This window comes from Cololabis saira, chromosome 10 (assembly GCF_033807715.1).
Source record: "Cololabis saira isolate AMF1-May2022 chromosome 10, fColSai1.1, whole genome shotgun sequence".
NCBI classification, from domain to species: domain Eukaryota; kingdom Metazoa; phylum Chordata; class Actinopteri; order Beloniformes; family Belonidae; genus Cololabis; species Cololabis saira.
In genome coordinates this window covers 9,713,958-9,738,100 of record NC_084596.1, presented here as the reverse complement: position 1 = coordinate 9,738,100, position 24,143 = coordinate 9,713,958, and the positions used below count along the sequence as shown (strand labels likewise).

General features: G+C 41.5%; 1 protein-coding gene across 4 annotated transcripts in view; it reads left to right on the top strand.

Moving 5' to 3' along the window:
• The window catches only part of efr3a (EFR3 homolog A (S. cerevisiae)), a 121,952-nt gene that overhangs the window by 78,815 nt on the left and 18,994 nt on the right, over positions 1-24,143 (top strand). For 2 of the 4 annotated variants that reach the window (XM_061731663.1, XM_061731662.1), the window contains exons 9-14: positions 11,312-11,390; positions 13,472-13,607; positions 15,050-15,130; positions 18,455-18,622; positions 20,377-20,491; positions 21,355-21,406. In XM_061731663.1, the coding sequence (XP_061587647.1) occupies positions 11,312-11,390; positions 13,472-13,607; positions 15,050-15,130; positions 18,455-18,622; positions 20,377-20,491; positions 21,355-21,406 (631 nt within the window). The remainder of the gene's footprint in view (positions 1-11,311; positions 11,391-13,471; positions 13,608-15,049; positions 15,131-18,454; positions 18,623-20,376; positions 20,492-21,354; positions 21,407-24,143) is intronic. The other 2 variants (XM_061731665.1, XM_061731664.1) reach the window with 1 other exon arrangement.

The window sequence follows — 24,143 nt, the reverse complement described above, 5'->3', positions numbered from 1 at the left end:
AGTAGGGGTAGGTGCAGGAGTAGGGGTAGGTGCAGGGGTAGGTGTAGGGGTAGGTGCAGGAGTAGGGGTAGGTGCAGGAGTAGGGGTAGGTGCAGGGGTAGGGGTGGGTGCAGGAGTAGGTGCAGGGGTAGGGGTAGGTGCAGGACTAGGTGCAGGAGTAGGGGTAGGTGCAGGAGTAGGGGTAGGTGCAGGAGTAGGAGTAGGTGCAGGAGTAGGAGTAGGTGCAGGAGTAGGAGTAGGAGTAGGTGCAGGAGTAGGAGTAGGTGCAGGAGTAGGTGCAGGAGTAGGAGTAGGGGTAGGGGCAGGGGTAGGTGCAGGAGTAGGAGTAGGTGCAGGAGTAGCTGCAGGAGTAGGAGTAGGTGCAGGAGTAGGGGTAGGTGCAGGTATTGGGGCAGGAGTAGGGGTAGGTGTAGGAGTAAAGGGGTCTCCTCGTCTCTTTCCCAGAAGCATTCCATCATACTGATCAAAACCTTAACTAGTCTAATTTGAAATGTTTCTCTTAGTTTATTTCATGAGAGTGAGAGACTTCTGCTCTGTCAGCGTTGCTACGTCAGCGTTGCTACGTCAGCGTTGCTACGTCAGCGTTGCTACGTCAGCGTTTCTACGTAAGCGTTGTTACGTCAGCGTTGCTACCTCGGCGTTTCTACGTCAGCGTTGCTACGTCAGCGTTTCTAAGTCAGCATTTCTACGTCAGCGTTGCTACGTCATCGATGCTACGTCAAAGACCCGAGGAGTTAACTTCCTGCTGCTTCATCGGTCGATGTGACAGAACCGACCCCAGGTACCAGGCCCTCTGGTGTCGGGGGGGACAGATCCACATCCACAGTACAAGAACCAGCAAAACCACTGGTTTAATCTGGTAGTTGCAGGTAAAAGACGACATCTGAGTTATTCATCCTGGTTTTTCTCTTTGGGGGGGTTCAAGGCTTAATTAGAGGATTAGCCCCCGGTTTAGCCCCAGAGTCGTGTTTAATCACGGCTTGGTTCTGCCCAAGCAGAGGAACAATGACGGACCTGATAATCGCTCTGCTGCTTGCTCCGGCCAGGTCTCGTCTCCGTGGCAACGGCGGCCCGGGCCACCCGGGCTCCCGGTTATTGTATTATTTAGATCCATCCGCCACTCATAAATGATTTACCATAAACGATTTACAAAAAGTCGAAATGATCAAGGCGGGTGGCTTGAAATAAAGCGCCGGCGGTCGTGACGCTTCCGCGGCAGCTCAGATTAAAGTTCCCGCTGGAACCAAAACCTTAGATATGGATTAAATACAGAGGTCTGGTTACCTGGTTGCAGTTTTAACGCCTAAATGCTGCGTAAACACTCACCCGTTATTGGCTTCAAGCTAAAACCAAGATGTCACCAACCCGGCACTTTAAGAGGAATAAAACTTCAGTTCAATTCAAAGTGTTTATTGTCAAGTGACCAGTACGGAAACGGGTTTCCCTGTTCAATGAAGTCACACCATTTAACAAAAGGAAATTACATGTGAGAAAAACAGAAAATGTATACCATGAAGAAGTCAAGTAGAGCCGAGGACTGATGTCAAGCCGTTCCTGAGATATGGCCTTGTGCAAGCGCCCACAGCTGAGCCACTGCTCCACAGGGCTTTTGCACACACTCAAGGGGTCACCTGATGAAAACCAAACCCACAAGTGTCGAATCGGACATCCGGGGTTCAAATGGACGAAAATGTCTGAAAATGGACCAAAAATGTGACCAAAATGGAGCAAAATATGTGAAAATGCACCAAAAAAGTTACCAAAATGGACCAAGATATGTGAAAATGGACCAAGAAATGGGCCAAAATGGACCAAAATATGTGAAAAAGGACCAAAAAAGTGGGCCTAAATGTGTGAAAATGGAACAAAAAAATGGACCAAAATGTGTGAAAATGGACCGAAAAATGGACCAAAATGTGTGAAAATTGACCAAAAAATTGGCCTAAATGTGTGAAAATTGACCAAAAAAATGGGCCAAAATGTGTGAAAATGGACTGAACAATTTACCAAAATGGACCAAAATGTGTGAAAATTGACCAAAGAATTGACCAAAATGTGTGAAAATGGATAAATAAATTGGCCAAAATGGACCAAAATATGTGAAATTGGACCATAAAATTGGCCAAAATGTGTGAAAATAGCAAATTTGGAAAGTCTATCCATAAACATACCTGTTGAAAAGCCTGGAACGTCTTCAACTGCTGCTACAACCGCGGTGCGTTAGATGGTGAGAGGACGTCCAAGTCCATAAATCACACGCATTGATGATGATGATGATAATAGGAGTTGATTTAAATGAGATTACCGTATTTATGGGATTATAAAGCGCAATATCAATGAACGGGTCTATTTTCATACATAAGGCTCACTTGGGTTTTAACAATCTGGTGACTTTATTGGCTGCCAATACTTGCTGTTGAATCTCAATATAATACTAGTATTCATATGTTGCATAACTAGTCATGTAATTCATGCAACAGCTCAAAAAACTGTTTTAATAACACTAAACCAAATCAATATCGGAATCGAATCACATCTTGATAATCGATTCTGAATCTTAAGAATCGGAATCGAATGGATCCCCAGCTCTAGATAGAAGGTCGTCTTCTCTAAAGTCTGCCTGGTTTTCACCTCTTGCAGAGCGAGGACGAGCGTGTTCACACCTCTTATCCACGTTTCTGTTGCTCTGCAGTCGACGTTCTGCTTTGCTGCAGCAGCCGTTTGTCTTCGCCCCCGACCTGCCGTCTCTCCGACTGTCTTCTATTTGCATCCAGGCTTTATTAAAGCGCCTGGGTCTGAGTGAATCACCGTCTCCCTCCGTCTCCCAGGAAAATCACTTCTCCTGCAGATAGCTGAAGTTTAAAATAAACAACCTCCATCATCATTTTGGGTTTAACGGCGAGCGAGCGAGCGGCGCCCGGGAGACACGGTATATTTAGTCTTTTGTGGCTGAATAATTTAGGAGGACCTGCACCTTGGGTGATGTCTGAACCGTATTATGGGGTGTGGTGTTGACGCTGCTCATTAAAATTACACCGGAGGGATATTTAGTTTGATCCTGAGCCTGGTCGGGTTTCCTGAGTCCGTCACGTTTGATTGATCAGGATCTTTACAGATATGTTGGTTATTCACTGAAAACAAAATGAAAATAAGATGAGTTTCTTTCGTCTAATGTGGAATAATCCGGGAAAATGTGACATCTCGTTTTCCTCTTACACATTTTAAATGAATCAAATATCATAACCATTTTAAACATTTTTAAATTAATCAATCTTTTAAGCCTTTTAAATTGAATAAAGAAAATCTAATTTCATGAATTTCCCGCATTTTAAGCCTTTTAAACCTTTTAAATGGAATAAAGAAAAATCTTATTTCATGAACATTCCACATTTTAGTAAAGTTTTAACATTCAACAGAATTGTAACATTTTCACCTTTTGTATTATCCTTCTGTATTCTATACTTTTAATTTTTAAAACTCAAAATGAAATATTTTCTTACTGAAAAATGAAATATCTTAGTGCAAACCCATTCAACACAAAACCAAGAAGTAAATGCTGCAATGCTTTCATTAACCATTAATCGACACAGCAGTTAAACATAAACTTGACCATATTCAGCAGCATTTCACAAACTATGAAAACAGATAAAACATTTCCAAAATATGTGAAAATGGACCAAAAAATTGGCCAAAAAGGACCAAAATGTGTGAAAATTGACCAAAATATGTGAAAAAGGACCAAAAAAATTGGCCAAAATGTGTGAAAATGGACCAAAATGTGTGAAAATGGAAAAATCATAATGACTGATCAGACTGACAGATTGGTGACATTAGCGCATGAAATGTCAGTAATCAAGTCATCGGAGTTCTTATTAAATGAAAGGTTGCTTGCATTGCTCTTGGGGGTCATGGTGAGGTAAGGGTTGGTCTAACCTGGTCCTCCAGACCCCCATCAGCAGGTTTTACATGTGTCCCTGCTTCCACACGTCTAAGACCTGCTGGACAGGGAGGACCAGGATGTTGGCTGGTCCCAAACCTGGACAAAAGGGGGGCGGTTGAGTCAGGAAGAGCTTTCCACACAAAAAACCTTTGGCAAGTTCATATGTGGAGTATAATGATCTGTGTACATCCCTTTGCAAACATCTAGAGAAACCACAGTGACCTTGAAAAAGACGGACGTCAGTCTGTGGCTGTAGAAATACCAGCTTGAACCATGAGAGCCTTGCAAAGATGGTGAACGCCACTGTACAAGTTAACCGCTCCAAAACATATTACACTGCCATTATTTATGTAAAAAAAAAATAAAATAAAAAAAAGGTCTGGATCATTGGTTGGATCATAGTTTGGATCATAGGTCTAGATCGGGGGTCGGCAACCCATGGCTCCAGAGCCGCCTCTTTAGCGCCGCCCTAGTGGCTCCTGGAGCTTTTTCAAAAATGTTTGACCTTTTTTTTCTTCTTTTTTTCTTCTTTTTTTTTCTCTTTTTTTCTTTTTTTTTCCTTTTTTTTCTCTTTTTTCTTCCTTTTTCCTTTTTTAATCTCGACATTTCAACTTTTTTCCCGACATTTCGACTTTTTTCTCAACATTTCGACTTTTTTTCTCGAGATTGTACGTCAACATTAAATTTGACATTTCGACTTTTTTCTCGACATTTCGACTTTTTTCTCGAGATTGTACTTCAACATTAATCTTGACATTTCGGCTTTTTTCTCGACATTTCGACTTTCTTCTCAACATTTTGACTTTTTTCTCGACATTTCGACTTTTTTCTCGAAGTGCATAATAGAAAAAAGAATCATCCCCCAGTTATAACTAATATAGATACATGCAGCATGTGTTGCCTTCATTCTAAGGCTGATACAAGACTTTCTTTGAGGCTCCAGACATATTTGTTTTTTGTATTTTTGGTCCAATATGAACAACATTTTGGGTTGCCGACCCCTGGTCTGGATATTAGTTTGGATCGTAGGTTGGATCATAGGTTCAAGGTCCAATTGTCTGTTTAACTGTCACCAGTCGTTAAGGATGTTCAGCTGTGGCTGGTTTCCGTCCCCCGTCTCTGGGGGGCGTCTCTCACGCAGAGATCAAGTGTGGCGGACAGATTCCCGGCTAGAAGCTGCAGAACTGGACCGCTCTTTAATCTGTCTCCTGATTAAACGGATGCTGAGCAGCCGCTTGACTGTGCGGAGACTGGTTCCTCCTGCTGCTGAGCTCCTGCAGGGAGTGGGGGGGGCGTCTGCAGACTATAAATAGCCAGGACCGGGGCTAACGGGGGGAGGAGGGTTTGGGGGGTTTGGATTGACGTCACTTTGCTGAGCGGTCCTCTCCTCCCCTTCTCCTTCCTTTTGTTCTCGTCTCGTTTGTTGATGATTTTTCTGGTTCTGGTTTCTGATTTATGTGTTTTAAACTGAGGCTTGGTGCAGTTTCAGTCACTTTGGGTTCAGATGTTGAGAAGCTGCTTCAGGTTTCCTCAGAAACCCTCAGACCGGAGGTCTCTGCGACCGCAACGACGTGCTCTGCAGATCAAAGACCCCGAATCAGCGCCGTCATTAATCAATCAGCCGCCAGCTGAGTGGAGTCTGATGGATCCTGCCGGGTCTCATCACTGCAGCTGCAGAGTGAAGGTCTGAGTGACCTCTGACCTCGCTCATCTCATCGAGATGCCCATTGGCAGTCCAATGGGAATTAGCCAATAGGCTAAATTTGGGTGCATCTGCTTTTATTTTATAAATGCATAATGATGTGCACTGTCCCTCCTTACCAAATAAAATAAATTGAAATTGAGAGGTTTTCTGAAGAGAAGCCTCTTTCACCTCGTGTATCGATACTAGGCCTGTATTGAAAAGATTGATTCTCCGATTTTAAATCGATTCTCATATTAATTCCTAAAAATCGATTCATATGTCTAAAGATCGATTTAAAAAAAATAAATAAATAAAAATTCGTTTTTTTTCAGCATTACATTACAACTTTTGGTACTTTTTTGTTTATACCCAAAAAAGGAATATTTTGTTGGACACGAGAATAACTAGTGCCATGTTTTTGCCTTTAAATATGTTAAAAGGTATGAAAACATTAAAGTGTTAGGTTACAATTGCATAAATTGTCTATATTTCTTTGCTTTATATACTGTCTTGGGGTTACATTTGCATAAATGTTAAAAACCAAATTCTCATAAATGGGGAAAAAATAAAAGCGATTTCTTTCGTTCTCTGTTTCCTCCCTGGATCTGTTTGGTAATTCTGACACACGATGTTTCTGAAAGCAGTTCTATCAGCATTCTGGGAGGTGATTGGTCCTTACAGCATCATTAGCTGCAATACTTGCTGTTGAATCTCAACATAATACTAGTATTAATATGTTGCAGAACTACAGTCATATAATTCATGCAACAGCTCAAAAAACAGTTTTAATAACAATAACCCAAATCAATATCGGATCGAATCGGATCGAATCAAAGCGTGATAATCGATTCTGAATCTTAAGAATCGGAATCGAATCGATTCTTGACATTTGAATCGATCCCCAGCCCTAATCGATACGTTTTATTTCTCCTGGAGGTTGATTCAGGTTTGGTGTCGGCCCCCAGTGGCCAGTCCTAGAACTGCAGTCTGGCCTCCTTCTGATGTGACTGATACCCCTTTTCCACCAAACCGGTTCCAGGGGTGGTTCTGGACCAGTGCTGGTTCGGGTTCACAACTCGTTCAACTAGGAACCAGCTGAGAACCGGTTTGTTTTCCACAGCTCGGGTGCTAAGAGGAGCCACGTCATTAGGTCGCTGCAAACGTCAAGTTACGTCTCTGTATTTGCATTGGTGTGAAAGTTGCAGCAACAACCAGGTATCTGCTCTAACAGGACTTGGTCCACGTAGCTCCTCCGTGGACACATCTCTAAAAGACAGGTTGTCTCCTCCTCCTCCCATGATGCTTTGCTGCATCCAGATTCATTCTTATTTGAAAATGTCTCCGTCTCCCAGTCTTGTTGTTGCCGTTGGTCTTAATAACTCCACCCCCTCCGCTTACGTAAGCGGTTCTTTCCTCTAGACCAGGGGGTCGGCAACCCGCAGCTCTAGAGCCACATGCGGCTCTAGAGGCGCCCTAGCGGCTCCTGGAGCTTTTTCAAAAATGTTTGACCTTTTTTTTCTTTCTTTTTTTTTTTCATTTTTCTTTTCTTTTTTTCTTCCCTTTTCCTTTCCTTTTTAATCTCGACATTTCAACTTTTTTCTCAACATTTCAACTTTTTTCTCAAAATTGTACTTCAACATTAATCTCGACATTTCGACTATTTCCTTGACATTTCGACTTTTTTCTCAACATTTCAACTTTTTTTCTCGACATTTCGACTTTTTTCTCAACATTTCGACTTTTTTCTTGACATTTTGACTTTTTTTCTCGACATTTTGACTTTTTTTCTCAACATTTTGACTTTTTTTCTCAACATTTTGACTTTTTTTCTCAACATTTTGACTTTTTTTCTCAACATTTTGACTTTTTTTCTCAACATTTTGACTTTTTTTCTCAACATTTTGACTTTTTTCTCAACATTTTGACTTTTTTTCTCCACATTTTGACTTTTTTTCTCCACATTTTGACTTTTTTTCTCCACATTTTGACTTTTTTTCTCGACATTTTAATTTTTTTTCTCGACATTTTGACTTTTTTTCTCGACATTTTGACTTTTTTTCTCGTCATTTCGAATTTTTTTCTCGTCATTTCGACTTTTTTCTCAAGATTGTACTTCAACATTAATCTCGACATTTTGACTTTTTTTCTCGACATTTTGACCTTTTTTCTCAACATTTTGACTTTTTTTCTCAACATTTTGACTTTTTTTCTCAACATTTTGACTTTTTTCTTGACATTTTGACTTTTTTTCTCGACATTTTGACTTTTTTTCTCGACATTTCGACTTTTTTTCTCGACATTTCGACTTTTTTCTCGACATTTCGACCTTTTTCTCAACATTTTGACTTTTTTCTCAACATTTTGCCTTTCGTCATTTGCCTTCATTCTAATACAAGACTTTTCATGTTTTGCGGCTCCAGACATATTTGTTTTTTGTGTTTTTGGTCCAATATGGCTCTTTCAACATTTTGGGTTGCCGACCCCTGCTCTAGCCCAGCTAAGAGTTGGTGCTACCTTGGAACTGGGTTAGTGACTTTACTCTAAAACCACCCCAACCTGCAGCTACAGAGCTGTGATCTCAAAGAGTTACGTTGAACATTTCTGACGGATGTGAAGTCTCTTCGGTCGCTCTGCCTCGTATCTAGCGGGGGGGTGAGAACCGTGGCGTTGATGCTGAGGGCGTTGGCGACGCTGACACAACTCATCATGTTCTCACGTCTTGGGTGTGATGAAAGGGACCAGAGTGAAGTTACACCATACTGCCTCGCAACTTCCTGTTTCGGGTCTCCAGCTGGCGAATCGGCGCCACAAGAATAGTGAGCTAGCGTTGGTGTCATGTCAACAGTACGGCGTTTCTCAGGTTGGACAGGCGCTTCTGACACGGGTCTTTTGTTTCATCTTCGTCTCCAGATTCTTTAATCCAAGAAAGCCACGACTTCCAAACCTCTAGGTTTCACTACGACGCTGAAGTTGGCTTCTAATTGGTAGCGTTTTCTCTAGAATATATCCACATAATTAGCATAAAACTAACACAAATCCCAACTATTTAAAACATACAATGAGTCCGGAAAGTATTCAGAACGCTTCACTTTTCCCACATTCTTTTATGTTACAGCCCTATTGATAATAGGAATAAATTCATTTTTTATCTCAGAATTCTACACAAAACACCCCATAATGACAACATGAAAGAAGTTTTGATGCGACTTTTGTAAATGTATTAAAAATAAAAATAACAAGAAATCATATGAGCATTTGTTCATAACGTTTGCTTAATACTTTGTAGAAGCTCCTCCGGCAGCAATTACAGCCTCAAGTCTTTTTGAATAGGTTGCTACAAGTTTGGCACACCTATTCTTGGGCAGTTTTGCCCATTCTTCCTTACAGACCCTCTCAAGCTCCATCAGGTTGGATGGGGAGCGTCGGTGTACAGCCATTTTCACATCTCTCCAGAGATGTTGATGGGATTCAGGTCTGGGCTCTGGCTGGGCCACTCAAGGACATTGACATGGTTGTTCTGAAGCCACTCCTTTGATATTTTGGCTGTGTGCTTTGGGTCGTTGTCCTGCTGAAAGATGAAGCGTCGTCCTAGTCTGAGGTGAACAGCACTCTGGATCAGGTTTTCATCCAAGATGTCTCTGTACATGGCTGCATTCATCTTTCCCTCTATCCTGACTAGTTTCCCAGGTCCTGCTGATGAAAAACACCCCCACAGCATGATGCTGCCACCACCGTGCTTCACTGTAGGGATGGTGTTCTCCAGGTGATGAGCGGTGCCTGGTCTCCTCCAAACACCACGCGTGGAATTCATGCCAAATAGTTCAATCTTTGTCTCATCAGACCAGAGGATTTCTTTTCTCATGGTCTGAGAGTCATCCAGGTGCCTTTTGGCAAACTCCAGTCGGGCTGCCATGTGCTTTTAGTAAGGAGGGGCTTGCGCCTGGCCACTCTACCATACAAGCCTGATTGGTGGATTGCTGCAGAGATGGTTGTCCTTCTTGAAGTTTCTCCTCTCTCCACAGAGGAACGCTGGAGTTCTGACAGAGTGACCGTCGGGTCCTTGGTCACCTCTCTGACTAAGGCCCTTCTCCCCCGATTGCTCAGCTTAGGCGGGCGGCCAGCTCTAGGGAGATTCCTGGTGGTTCCAAACTTCTTCCATTTAAGGCTGATGCAGGCCACAGTGCTCACTGGGACCTTCAAAGCAGCAGAAATGTTTCTGTACCCTTCCCCAGATTTGTGCTTCGAAACAATCCTGTTTCGGAGGTCTGAAGACAATTCTTTTGACTTCATGTTTGGTTGTGTATCAACATGCACTGCCAACTGTGAGAGCTTATATAGACAGGAGTGTGTCTTTCCTAGGGGTGTAACGATACACTAATCTCACGATACGGTACGATACACAATATTGAGGTCATGATAACGATACGATACGATATTATAGCAGTATTTTTTTAACAACCTTGCATGAGGAACATATGACTGGAAAAAATGGTCTTTTATTTGAAAGACACAAAATACAAAACAATGCTGTGTGTTTGCCCTATTGTTACAGTTTGTAATGCTTTATAACTGTTTAAGTTTTAAAGAGAAAGCCATTTTCCACAAACTGAACTAAAAGTAAATGTCAGGTTTGCATTATGCATCTTCAGTCTCATACAAGTACAAATATTTTGCCACAAACTGAATAGTTTCTCTCATGTATGATTTGACTTTTTTCTTTTTTCGGATGCGCATTACTAGTCAACACAATAGATTAATATTAATATTCCAATATCGCGATACACTTTGTCACCTCCACGACATGTATTGTGACGTTTTTGTATCACGAAATTTTGTGGCACGATATATTGTTACACCCCTAGTCTTTCCAAATCAAGTCCAATCAACTGAATTCACCACAGGTGGACTCCGATTAAGCTGTAGAAACAACTTGAGAGAGATCAGTGGAAACAGAATGAACCAGAGCTCAATTTTGAGCTTCATGGCAAACGTTCTGAATACTTATGCACAGGTGATATTTATAGTTTATTTTTTATAAATTTACAAAAATCATAACAAAACTTCTTTCATGTTGTCATTATGGGGTATCTTGTGTAGAATTCTGAGAAAAAAAATTAATTTATTCCTATTATCAATAGGGCTGTAACATAAAAGAATGTGGGAAAAGTGAAGCGTTCTGAATACTTTCCGGACTGACTGTACTTTAATACAAGCCCTAATGAAAACGGACGCCACCAATCATAAACCAACTTCGTGGTTTTCTGCATCTTAAACGTGAATTTAAATACTTTAAACTGCTTTATTTCTGGGTCAGACTTGTTTTTTCTGTTCATGTCGGGTTTGTGCCGAGCCGAGATCCCAAGTGTGCGCACATGTCTGCAGACACAGATAGCAGATGTTTGCTGTAGATTAGTTTACCTGGAGGCTGCAGGTCGCCTCCCACAGCGGCGAGTAAATCCATCGTTCTCCATCTGCCACACGTCTTCGACTCCCACGTGACGGTTTCTGTCCCCTAAAACCTCTGACCTTGAGCATCTCCTCTGTTGCCTCCGAGAGGAGGAAACTCGGCTTATTTCCACTCCAACATTTTGTAGGAACTGAACATTAAAGGTTTCTTGCTGGTGAGTTTATCAGACGTAGAAGGACATTAAACACATTTTGAGAAGTGTCTTTGTTTCTCGCTGCAGCCACCTTGACCACCACCACCTGTGGGACCCCAACGACTTTGCAGTTTCCTGCTTCAGGATCATCATGTACTCCATCCAGGTATGTGAACCCGACCGGGCGACGTAGGGAGGTAGGACCTTTGTCAGGCTCGTAGACCATCACGTCTGGTGGGTTTAAGGGTCTGAGTTCACGGCGGTTCGTTTTAGAGCCGTCTCTTTAAGCATCGCTGATACGGGTGTCATCTTCATATCCGTCTCGGCAAACATCTTCCACATTTGGAACACGTCTGTCTGAACGTCATAAGGACTGATGGACACCAACGACGACTCAGGTCCTTGTGGGTGCCACGGCTTCTCTGGTTGGTTGGACCAACCGGCTGGGTTGGACACATAGAGTCCTACGGCACTAGAGGGCGTAGAAACTGCACTAGAGGGCGTAGAAACATCCCTATGGCACTAGAGGGCGTAGAAAAACGTCTCTAGAGCACTAGAGGGCGTAGAAAAACGTCTCTAGAGCACTAGAGGGCGTAGAAACGTCCCTACGTCACTAGAGGGCGTAGAAGCGTCCCTACGGCGCTAGAGGGCGTAGAAACGTCCCTACGGCACTAGAGGGCGTAGAAGCGTCCCTACGTCACTAGAAGGCGTAGAAGCGTCCCTACGGCGCTAGAGGGCGTAAAAACAGCACTACAAGGCATAAAAACGTCCCTACGGCACTAGAGGGCGTAGAAACGTCTCTAGAGCACTAGAGGGCGTAGAAACAGCACTACAAGGCGTAGAAACATCCCTATGGCACTAGAGGGCGTAGAAAAACGTCTCTAGAGCACTAGAGGGCGTAGAAACAGCACTACAAGGCGTAGAAACATCCCTATGGCACTAGAGGGCGTAGAAAAACGTCTCTAGAGCACTAGAGGGTGTAGAAACGTCCCTACGGCACTAGAGGGCGTAGAAACATCCCTACGGCACTACAGGGTGTAGAAACAGCACTACAAGTCGTAGAAACGTCCCTGCGGCACTAGAGCACGTAGAAGCGTCCCTACGGCACTAGAGGGCGTAGAAACGTCCCTACGGCACTAGAGGGCGTAGAAACGTCCCTACGGCACTAGAGGGCGTAGAAACGTCCCTACGCCACTAGGGGGCGTAGAGGCGTCCCTACGGCACTAGGGGGCGTAGAAGCGTCCCTACGGCACTAGAGGGCATAGAGACGTCCCTACGGCACTAGAGGGCGTAGAAACGTTCCTACGGCACGAGAGGGCGTAGAAACGTCCCTACGGCACTAGGGGGCGTAGAAGCGTCCCTACGGCACTAGAGGGCGTAGAAGCGTCCCTACGGCACGAGAGGGCGTAGAAACGTCCCTACGGCACTACGGGGCGTAGAAACGTCCCTACGGCACTACGGGGCGTAGAAACGGCACTACAGGGCGTAGAAGCGTCACTACGGCACTACGGGGCGTAGAAGCGTCCCTACGGCGCTAGAGGGCGTAGAAGCGTCCCTACGGCACTAGAGGGCGTAGAAACAGCATTACAAGGCGTAGAAACGTCCCTACGGCACTAAAGGGCGTAGAAACAGCACTAGAGGGCGTAGAGGCGTGCCTACGGCACTAGAGGGCGTAGAAACGTCTCTAGGGCACTAAAGGGCGTAGAAACGGCATTACAAGGCGTAGAAACATCCCTACGGCACTAGAGGGCGTAGGTGCGTGCCTACGGCACTAGAGGGCGTAGAAACGGTACTAAAGGGCGTAGAAGCGTCTCTACGGTTATAGAGGGCGTAGAAACGTCTCTAGGGCACTAGAGGGCGTAGAAGCGTCTCTACGGTACTAAAGTGCGTAGAAGCGTCTCTACGGTTATAGAGGGCGTAGAAACGTCTCTGGGGCACTAGAGGGCGTAGAAGCGTCTCTACGGTACTAAAGGGCGTAGAAGCGTCTCTACGGTTATAGAGGGCGTAGAAATGTCTCTAGGGCACTAGAGGGCGTAGAAACGGGCGTAAAAGTGTCCCTACGGCACTAGAGGGCGTAGAAGCGTCCCCACGGCACTACTGGGGCTGCAGGTCTGTGGTTTTTGCCGTTTGAAATGAAATGTTTAACACCTATATTACTGATGATGTTGGTAAAACCCGATCATATCTGGGTGTCTGCTGCGGTTGTGGTTGCGGACGTGTTTCGAGCTTCTCCTTGTCGTCCTCCAGGCTCAGCACTCGCACCACGTCATCCAGCAGGTCCTGAGTCACCTGGACAACAACAACAAGAACACGCCGCGGGTCCGAGCCGGCATCGTCCAGGTCCTGCTGGAGACCGTGGCCATCGCCGCCAAAGGATCTGTGGGTGAGTTCAAGGAAGCCATCGGGTCACGAAAAGGCAGGGACTCTCAGATGTTCTGATTGACAACTAGAAAGTTAAAGTAAAGTAAATGCTGATATTATCATGTATTTAGCCTTTTTTCTTGCAGAAATGTTTTTACAAGTTTATAGAAGTCCATAATCCACAAAACGAGCAGATTTGAAAGAGATCAAGACTAAACTAAAAGAGGTAACAGAACAAATATCAGGTTCCAGAGAACCCAAATTATGGTTCTGACAGTTTGATCTCTCAAAGAAAGACAAGACTTCCAGGACCGAAAACAAAGACAAATGTAAACTAACACACAATAGTAATGAGACCTTTGTTTTACTTGAGCTGCATCCAGCAAGAAGATGCCACAGTTCAGATAGTGTCCAGGAATGGAAACACTAGATCGTGTCGGCTTCGGGTAAACTCGTCACCTCACAGCAGAACTTAAAAGCAACCGCTTTTGAAATGTTTGAAACGCCAAGCTGCTAAGGCAATGCTAAGGTGCTGGTAAGCTGCTAATGTGCTACTAAGGTGTTACTAACTTGCTAATATGCTGCTAAGAGGCTAATGCACTGCTAAGCTGCTAATGCGCTAGTAAAGCACTGCTAAGGCACTGATAAGCTGCTAAGGCAATACTAAGGTGCTAATGCACTGCTAAGCTGCCAATCTGCTACTAAGGTGCTAAGGCACTGCTAAGCTGCTAAGGCGATGCTAAGGCGCTGGTAAACTGCTAAGGCACTACTAAGGTCCTACTAACCTGCTAATGCGCTGCTAAGCTGCTAAGGTTCTGCTAAAATGCTGATAAGGTGCTAAAGCACTGCTAAGGTGCTGCTAATGCGCTACTAAGGTGCTGCTAAGCTGCTAATGCGCTACTAAGGCACTGCTAAGCTACTAATGTGCTGCTAAGGTGCTAAGGCACTGCTAAGGCACTGATAAGCTGCTAATGTGCTACTAAGGTGCTGCTACGGCGCTGCTAAGCTGCTAAGGTTCTGCTAAAATGCTGATAAGGTGCTAAAGCACTACTAAGGTGCTGCTCATGCGCTACTAAGGCACTGCTAAGCTACTAATGTGCTGCTAAGGTGCTAATGCACTGCTAAGGCACTGATAAGCTGCTAAGCTGCTGCTAAGGTGCTAAAGCGCTGCTGAGCGGCTGCTAAGGTGCTAATGCACTACTAAGGTGCTGCTAAGCTGCTACTAAGGTGCTGCTAATGCGCTACTAAAGCACTGCTAAGCTACTGTGCTGCTAATGTGCTGCTAAGCTGCTAAGCTGCTGCTAAGGTGCCGTTCAGGTGACAGAAAAACTCTTGGACATCGGAGTGAGACGCACTGGTGGTTTAAATAACTTTTTTTTTTACTAATCCTGTTTATTGTTTTTGCTCTGGGGGAATTTAAAGAAACAAAAAAGCAACACAAAACTGAACTTTTGGTGTGAACAGGGATGATCCAAGGGGCCAGAAGAAGTGATGCTTTCATCGAAAATGAAATCCCTATCACGACTCCTCCCAATCTGTGGCTCGGTACAGTATGACGATGGCTTCTCCAGAGACCCCCCCCCCACCCGGTCGGCTGGCATGAACATGCATCTACGAGCATCACAAACTCACAACAGGCTCCGATTTATAAATAGCAGCATCGACTTCATGAATCACAACATGCAGATTTATGCGGTGAAAACTTCATGGTTCAGATTTCTCGTTAAAAGTTAACGGAAAGGGCTGCTTCTTGTTGAGACTGGACTAACAGTCCGGGTGGAGGTGTTCCTCAGGGTTTTTATAGGACAGTCTCTACATGTCCCTGAACCAGAACCAGCCCTGGAACTGGTTTGGTGGAAAAGGGGTAATTGATGGACCTGAGAAGATACAGGACTGTCTCAGAAAATTTGAATATTGTGATTTTCGTCACACATTCATACATTCTGGATTTATTACAAATCAACTGAAGTATTGCAAGCCTTTTATTATTTTAATATTGCTGATCATGGCTTACAGCTTAAGAAAACTCAAATATCTCAAAAAATTAGAATATTCTGGGAATCTTAATCTTAAACTGTAAGCCATAATCAGCAATATTAAAATAATAAAAGGCTTGCAATATTTCAGTTGATTTGTAATGAATCCAGAATGTATGACATTTTTTGTTTTTTTAATTTCATTACAGAAAATAAAGAACTTCATCACAATATTCTAATTTTCTGAGACAGTCCTATATGTGAAGACGTTGGAAGAAATGCATGTTGGGATGTACCTGAAGTGGAGCTCTAACGGATGTCGATGACATCACGAAACAAACAATCCTATCTTCTTCAGTATGTTTTATTGCGACGCCGTTTCTTCTATTTTCATAATTCTGATCTCCTCGGTTTTGTTCTGCAGAAAAAAAAACCTTTCAAGTCGCTGAGGCGCCGCTTTCAGAGGCACCGAATATATTTCCATGTATTATTTCTGACAGATGAACGGATAAAACACAACTGGATGCACGGCTCTTCCTCTCCTCCTCCAGAGCGTCAAAGCAAACATCATATTTCAGACATGGTGGTGAAATCAGAGATGCATGTTAATGCCAGGCCGTCTCCCAGACCGGCCCGGTTAAATCAGCACTCGGAGTGACCAGAAACGCAGGTTTAATGCAAAAACCTTGAGATCCACAACATGAGTCGGTTCTCCTCTCCTTTCAGCCGCCGGAGACTTCGACTCCTTCCTGCCTGGTCACTTTGAGCTGCAGAACCAGAACCTTCGTCAGTGTGGTTCCCCTAGTGGTGGCTAGACTTGTAGTCAAGACTCCCTAAACCGAGACCAGTAGACCAGTCCTAGAGCAGTAAACCAGTCCTAGACCAGTAGACCAGTCCTAGACCAGTAGACCAGTCCTAGACCAGTAGACCAGTCCTAGACCAGTAGACCAGTCCTAGACCAGTAGACCAGTCCTAGACCAGTAGACCAGTCCTAGACCAGTAGACCAGTCCTAGACGAGGAAGTAAACGCGGCGTAATTAGTATTTTCTCACTCGTCTAACTCTTTCTTTTTACCCTCCAGAAACATCAGACCTTCTGCTTGTTGTATTTGGGTTCCGGTCATTTTAACAGGTTTATTCAGTTAATTTGAAGTGAATTAACTGCTAAAAAGAAATTACTTTATCACGGTTGATGTAAAACATCTAAAGTTGTAATAGATTAAAAGGGCTTACAGTTGACCAACAGTTGGAAGGTTGAACGTATTTGACGACCAGCGATGATGTCGACCATATTTTGTGGGTCAACAAAAAGAAAGTGAAACTGCGACTTCCTAAAAACAAAGTCCTGCAAAAAGCCCCAAAAAACACAAGTCTGTGAAAACTTTCAATTTAATCCCAAACACAAAAATAAATAAAAATATATAATTTAGTGTGAAACAGTGCCCTGTTTATCGTATTGTATATTTGATACATTGTAGTTTCTATTAATCGAACAACAGAACAATAATCGTCCAATTATTCGCTGGATTAGTCGACTAATCGATAAAATATCGCCCGATTAATAGTTTTAGAAAAAATCACAATAATTGCAAAAACAAACGTCACATGATCAAATTATGGTCTGTATCAGCTCCTACATTTGATGTTTTCTGGTCATAACTCTGTTAACCGGCATAAAATACTTTTTTTTTTATTTATCGGTTAGCAGAAGCTAGAGTACCACCGGAAAATGATTCCTACCCAAAACGTCTTTTTTTTTTTTTTTAGTTCCACCCACCGTAGAAAAAGGTTCCTTTCGTGATAAGACTTTTTATGGAATAAAAATATGTAATTTAGTGTAAAACAGTGCCCTGTTTATCCAAATATGTTATTGTTTTAACACATTTGGATATTATGAACTGCATTTTCTTAATCTTTAGTCATTTTTTACAGGAGATTTTTTTGTTGGACTGTGAGAGTAAAATGGCCTTTTATTTTGTATAATTTTATTATATATTTTTATTTTGCTTTGCAAAACTGTGTTTAATAAACTATATTATTAAAGATGATAATAATAATAATAATAATAATTATAATCAAAATATTATTTTTTATATTTATTTTATAAATGATAGTTTTTATTAATCGAACAACAGAAAAATAATCATTTGACTAATCGTTCAATTACTCGTTAGATTAGTCGACTAATAGATAAAATATCACCCGATTTAATATTTTTAGAAATAATCGCAATAATAAAGGTCACATGATTAAATTATGGTCTGTATCAGCTCCTACATTTGATGTTTTCTGGTCATAACTCCATTTACCGGCATTAAAAGACATTTTTTACTTTAGCAGAAGCTAAAGTGCCACCGGAAAATGATTCCTACTGGAAACAACTTGTCTTTTTTATAGTTCCACCCGCCATAAAAAGGTTCCTTTCGTGGTTAGACTTTTTTATGTAATAAAAATATGTAATTTAGTGTGAAACAGTGCTGTTTTATCCAAATATGTTATTTTTTATTTGGATCATATGCAGTTCATTTTTTTTATCTTTTGTAATTTTGTAGCAGAGACATTTTTGCTGGACTGTAAAAGTAAACAGGCTTTTATTCTGCATAATTTTATTCAATATTTTTTATTTGGAAAACTGTGTTTAATAAACTATATTATTAAGGATTTTTTATATTTAGTTGATACATTATGGTTTTTATTAACCGAACAGAAAAATAATAAATAATTTCAATAATTGTCGATTAACTCATTAGATTAGTCGACTAATCGATAAAATAATCGCCCGATTAATCGTTTTATAAATAGTGGTTTCTCCCGGCCCAGCGCCGAGCAGCAGTGCAGGGATCTCTGCCCCGACGCCGTTCCCCCCCCCCCGTTAATCCCTGGTGTTGCTGCAGGTCCCACCGTGCTGGAGGTTTTCAACACGCTGCTCAAACACCTGCGGATGAGCGTGGACTTCGAGCTGGGAGAGACGTCCAGGAGGAACTCCAGCTCCAGCGTCTCGTCCAGCCGGCTGAAGGAGAGCGAGGAGCGGATCGTCCAGAACGCCATCATCCAGACCATCGGTACGGCCGTTGTTTCTGTAGCCGGTTTCAGTTTTAGTTTCAGTTCTAGTTCTAGTCTTTGGGTCCAGCTATGGTTTTAGTTTCTATTAGTTTTAGTCACGTTCATTCTCCTTTTAGTCGTGTCAAGTTTCAGTGGACTAAAAGTCTGAGCATTTTAGTCTTATTTTAGTCCAAGATTGTATTTAGCCTAGGGGTCGGCAACCCGCGGCTCTTTAGCGCCGCCCTTGTGGCTCCTGGAACTTTTTCAAAAATGTTTGACCTTTTTTTTTTCTCTTTTTTCTTCTTTTTTCTTTTTTTCTCTTTTATTTTTTCCTTTCCTTTTTTAATCTCGACATTTTGACTTTTTTCTCGACATTTTGACTTCTTCGCGAAATTGTACTTCAACATTAATCTCGACATTTTGACTTTTTTCTCGACATTTCAACTTTTTTCTCGACATTTCGCCATTTGCCTTCATTCTAAGGCTTATACAAGACTTTTCATTTTTTGCGGCTCCAGACATATTTGTTTTTTGTGTTTTTGGTCCAATATGGCTCTTTCAACATTTTGGGTTGCCGACCCCTGATTTAGCCAAACCCATTTTACAATTCAAACAAGGTTATCTTATTATTATATTATTGTTACCTTATAGACTCAAGAATACAATTCTAGATAAAGAAGAAGCTCCCGATCCGATCACTTGAGTTTGAGTATCTGCTGATCCCGATTTTTCCCGATCCAATCAATTTTTTTTGGCTCCCGATACAATTCCGATACTTTTTCCCGATCAGATACATTTTGGCAATGAATTAAGTAAAAAAAAAAAAAAAGAAAAGAGGACTAAAACTCATTGTCCCAAGTTTCTTTTATTGTCCATTCTCTCCAACATGGACATATATTTCTTTTCACTGATGCATCATTGGATCAAAACAAAGCTTATCAGCTCTGGTGCCACAAAATGTATAAACATGAAATTGTAAAAGTGTAGAATAGTGCAATTAAAAAAATAAATCCATTTCACTTCAAACGAGGTGGTTTACCTACTAGGTTCAACAGTAGGACGTGACGTCTCCGAGCAGCAGAACTAAACCAGAGGAAACTACTTAACATGGAGATTTAGGATCTTTGTCTTGTTTTGGTCAACGAAAATGAAGACACATTTTAGCAGAGTTTTTATTTTGTAATCTACATTTTAGTCTGGTTTTTATTCCTCTACGATATTGCATTATACAGGACTGTCTCAGAAAATTAGAATGTGATTTTCTGTAATGCAATTACAAAAACAAAAATGTCATACATTCTGGATTCCTTACAAATCAACTGAAATATTGCAAGCCTTTTATTATTTTAATATTGCTGATCATGGTTTACAGCTTAAGAAAACTCAAATATCTTATCTCAAAAAGTTAGAATATTCTGGGAATCTTAATCTTAAGCTGTAAGTCATGATCAGCAATATTAAAATAATAAAAGGCTTGCAATATTTCAGTTGATTTGTAATGAATCCAGAATGTATGACATTTTTGCATTACAGAAAATAAATAACTTTATCACAATATTCTAATTTTCTGAGACAGTCCTGTATATTTAATTATCGTTATTGTCACATGACCAGCATTTTCGTTTTCCTCAGGTGATAAAGGATATTTAGTGATAATTTTCGTTGACGACAGCTTTAGGTCCTCCGGTCCCGTCCAGCTTCCTGTGGCGGCGTAGTCTGGGCCGGCCGGTGATCGGTTGGGCGGCGGTGATGATGCGTCTCTCTTTCCTTCCAGGCTTCTTCGGGGGGAATCTGCCCGACTACCAGCGAGCCGAGGTCATGATGTTCGTCATGGGGAAGGTGCCGGTGTACGGGACGCCCTGCCACACCCTGGACACCGTCAAGATCGGGTGAGTCGTGGCGAGTCTGTGTAGTTTTTATCTTTTATTTCTGTCAGTTCTTCAGAGGTCAAATCTGAAACGGCACAACAGAGAAACAAAAGAAGAAATAAACATTAATAAATCCGACCTGGGGTCATGGTCTGGGGATCTCTGCCACACCTGGTCCCCCTCGAAAATTCAACCTGAAATAAATAAATAAATAAATATTGAATTAAAAACTTAAACCTGAAATACATAAATAAATAAATATTAGATAAAAAATTTCAACCTGAAATAAATAAAACAATATTAAATTAAAAACTTCAACCTGAAATAAATATATATTAAATTAAAAACTTTAACCTGAATTAAATAAATATTAAATAAAAAAACTTCAACCAGAAATAAATAAAGAAAATATTAAATTAAAAATTCAACCTGAAATAATTAAAAACATTAGATTTATAAAAATGAACCTGGAAATTAAACTTAAACCTGAAATAATTAATAAATATTAAATAAAAACTTAAAACTGCAATAAATAATCAAATCCAAGTCACAAATATCAATCAATTACTCATCAAAAGACCGCCTCAACCCCCCACAAAACTGAAAAACAGGTCTGATAGCATGACTAAACGTGCACGTGTGCCTTTACACATGTGCACGTCTCTGTTTTCTGGATGCAAAGTCACCAATGAGGTCGAACACTTCTTAACAACATAAATTGATATAAAACTAAACGGGAAACGTTTATCATGACCTCGTAAGCAGCATCGGCTCAACGCGGGTCGGTTGCAGGTTGCAGGACATGGTAACACGGCTCAGTGACGTGTCCCCCGTCTACGCTGCAGCACCGGTTCTGATGAGTTTCTGTGTTTGTGACCCGTCAGGCACCAGGGAACCAAGCGGATCCAGACCATGCTGCTCAGCTCGCTCATCATGGTGAGTCCTCGTCTCCTCCAACGATTTTAGGACGAAATGGTCATTATTCTGCCCCAGTGCGTAAAACCTTGAACTGTTAGAGTCGGGGGACTATGGAGAGAAAATCAACTCAAAACATTTGTGTGTGAGTATTATTAGATTTGTGCGTAACTGTGCGTAACTTGCTGGAAGTTATGGACAAAACGATAATTAAGAATTCCTACACACACATCGTTAAATACACGTGCACGAATCACACAAAGCTGTTGATACATACTAATGGTTTTGAGAGTCTTTTCCTCCAAGAAGCCTCACAGATTGCTCCGAACATGGTGCATTTAAGGACTGGTGGAAAGCTGGGACATCTGAACTTTCATCTGAGTCCAGCGTTAGTTAGTTACTTAGTTACCTCCCCTAAGTAGGTAAAGATACTTCAGCCATCACTGTCTTCTTGCCTCCCGAGTTGACCCTGTCCACCACCTACAGTAGGGGTCGTTGCTTTAAAACATCTACTTACATTTGTAAGGCTCATAAATGCAGATCTGTCCATATAAGGAATAATGGACTATTACAAAGTAAAGGTGTTATAACCACGGGGTGCTGAGATGTAGGTGACTAATGGCACTTTTCCACTAGAACCTATTCATCCCGACTCCACTGGGTTTGGTTCTTTCCCACTAGGGGTCTAATGTACAGAGTAGATACTTTTCTCTTTCTACTCTGCTGAGCTTCTAAGCGGCTGAGTCGGGCTGTGACATCATCACACTACAGGCCACCGATTGGTCGGGGGGTTGGAGTCAGACGTCTGAGTCAGGATGTGACATCAGAGAAAGAGACTCTGACGGAGATTCTTGTTCATTTTATTCCACCAGCAACGGCAGCAGAAGTCTGTTTGGTGATCCAACTCTGAGGTGCAGATGTTCATAAACCTGGTGCTGAGGAGAGAATTAAAAAGATCTAGACGGAGATAAGGAACGACCAGATCTACCAGGAGCTCTGTCACTTCATAGCTGCTCGTGGCTCCAGCTAACTTTTCAGCAGCGCCGACACAAACTAAAGAAATTAAAAAGCGTAGCCGCTTGAAGCTTTTCTCACTCTCATTTTTTAACTTGATATCAAACACAAGCCACAGACCCAGCAGCACATCTATCATCTCCTCCAGGTTCTACATCTTTAGTGTTGTTGTCTTCATGTTTAGATACACAATCAAATACGTCACAGCAGCTTCGTTCCAACCTCCTACTTCTGATCTGGGTATTGAAAAGAAACGAGGGCGAGTTGAGTCGGGCTGAGTAAGTACTAGTGTAAAAAAGTGCCATAAGTATCGAGGGAAATAACGCTGGACTCGTTGATGAAAACTCAGATGACCCAGCTTTCCAACAGTGCTTGAATGCACCATGAATCTGTGAAGCTCCTTGGAGGCAGAAGAGAGTCTCAAAACCATAGACATATATACGTAGACGCCCCATGGAGCTGCTGCGATACGTCAACGTCGCCGCCATATTGGATGTTCAAGACTGCGCTGTAAACTAATACAAGTAAATGGACTTATTTTCATAAAGCGCCTTTCTACAAAGAAATGTACGTTTACGTCTCATTTATTCATTCACACACGCACTAATATACTTGGGAAACAGTTAGGCACCTAATATAATATATTATTATATTATAATATATAATAACATAAATAACATATTTGAACCATTTTTCAGACAATAAAATAACTGAACAAATTTGAAAAATGGTTCAAATATGTTATTTTGTTACTTGAAAAATGTTGAATGTTTATGTAAAATATGCTTTGTTGATGAGAAAATATGTTTCTCTATTTTTCTTATTTTTGTAAGGGGGGATATATATTGTTTTTCGGCACTACCTTGTTCTCTATAGCTGATATAACATGAATTACTCCTATGTGGGATCAATAAAGTTCTTATTTTTGCCGTCTGAGAAAATTAAATATATTATATTTGGTGCCTAACTGTTTCCCAAGTATATTAGTGCGTGTGTGAATGAATAAATGAGACGTAAAACGTACATTTCTTTGTAGAAAGGCGCTTTATGAAAATAAGTCCATTTACTTGTATTAGTTTATAGAGCAGTCTTGAACATCCAATATGGCGGCGACGTTGACGTATCGCAGCAGCTCCATGGGGCGTCTACGTACATATGTCTATGCTGAAAACCATGTGTGTATCAGGCTATTTGTGTGTATTTAACGATGTGTGTGTGTGTGTACTAGGGCTGGGCGATATATCGAGATTTTAATATATATCGATATATTTTCAAACGCGATATGGTACGAGACAATATCGTTTATATCAATTTAAATTATTTTTTTTATTTATTTTTTTTTTTATAATGATTTTGATATAGCTTATTTTGTGACAAATTGACTTGAATGTTTTATTTGAGATTTGCACAAATGTTTTGTTATTTGCACAACTGTCAACCTCAGTGGAAAAGTCTGCCTGTTACTGTCTACATTGTATTAATTGCACAGTGTATTTTAATTTAATTGTTATGCAGGAAAGGGATATTTGTTTTATTTTATTCAAGAAGCATTTTTATTCTATATATGCAGGCAGTTTATTTTTATTTCATTTGTTTTATACATTTTGATATTGTGCAGACCTCTGTTAATAAAGGAACCTGTGTGACATTTGGCACGAGGCTTTGTATTAAAACTGACTGTTTTTTTAAGGGTTTGTCTCAGAAAAAAATGAAGCTAACAGAGATGCTATGCTATAATGCTTTG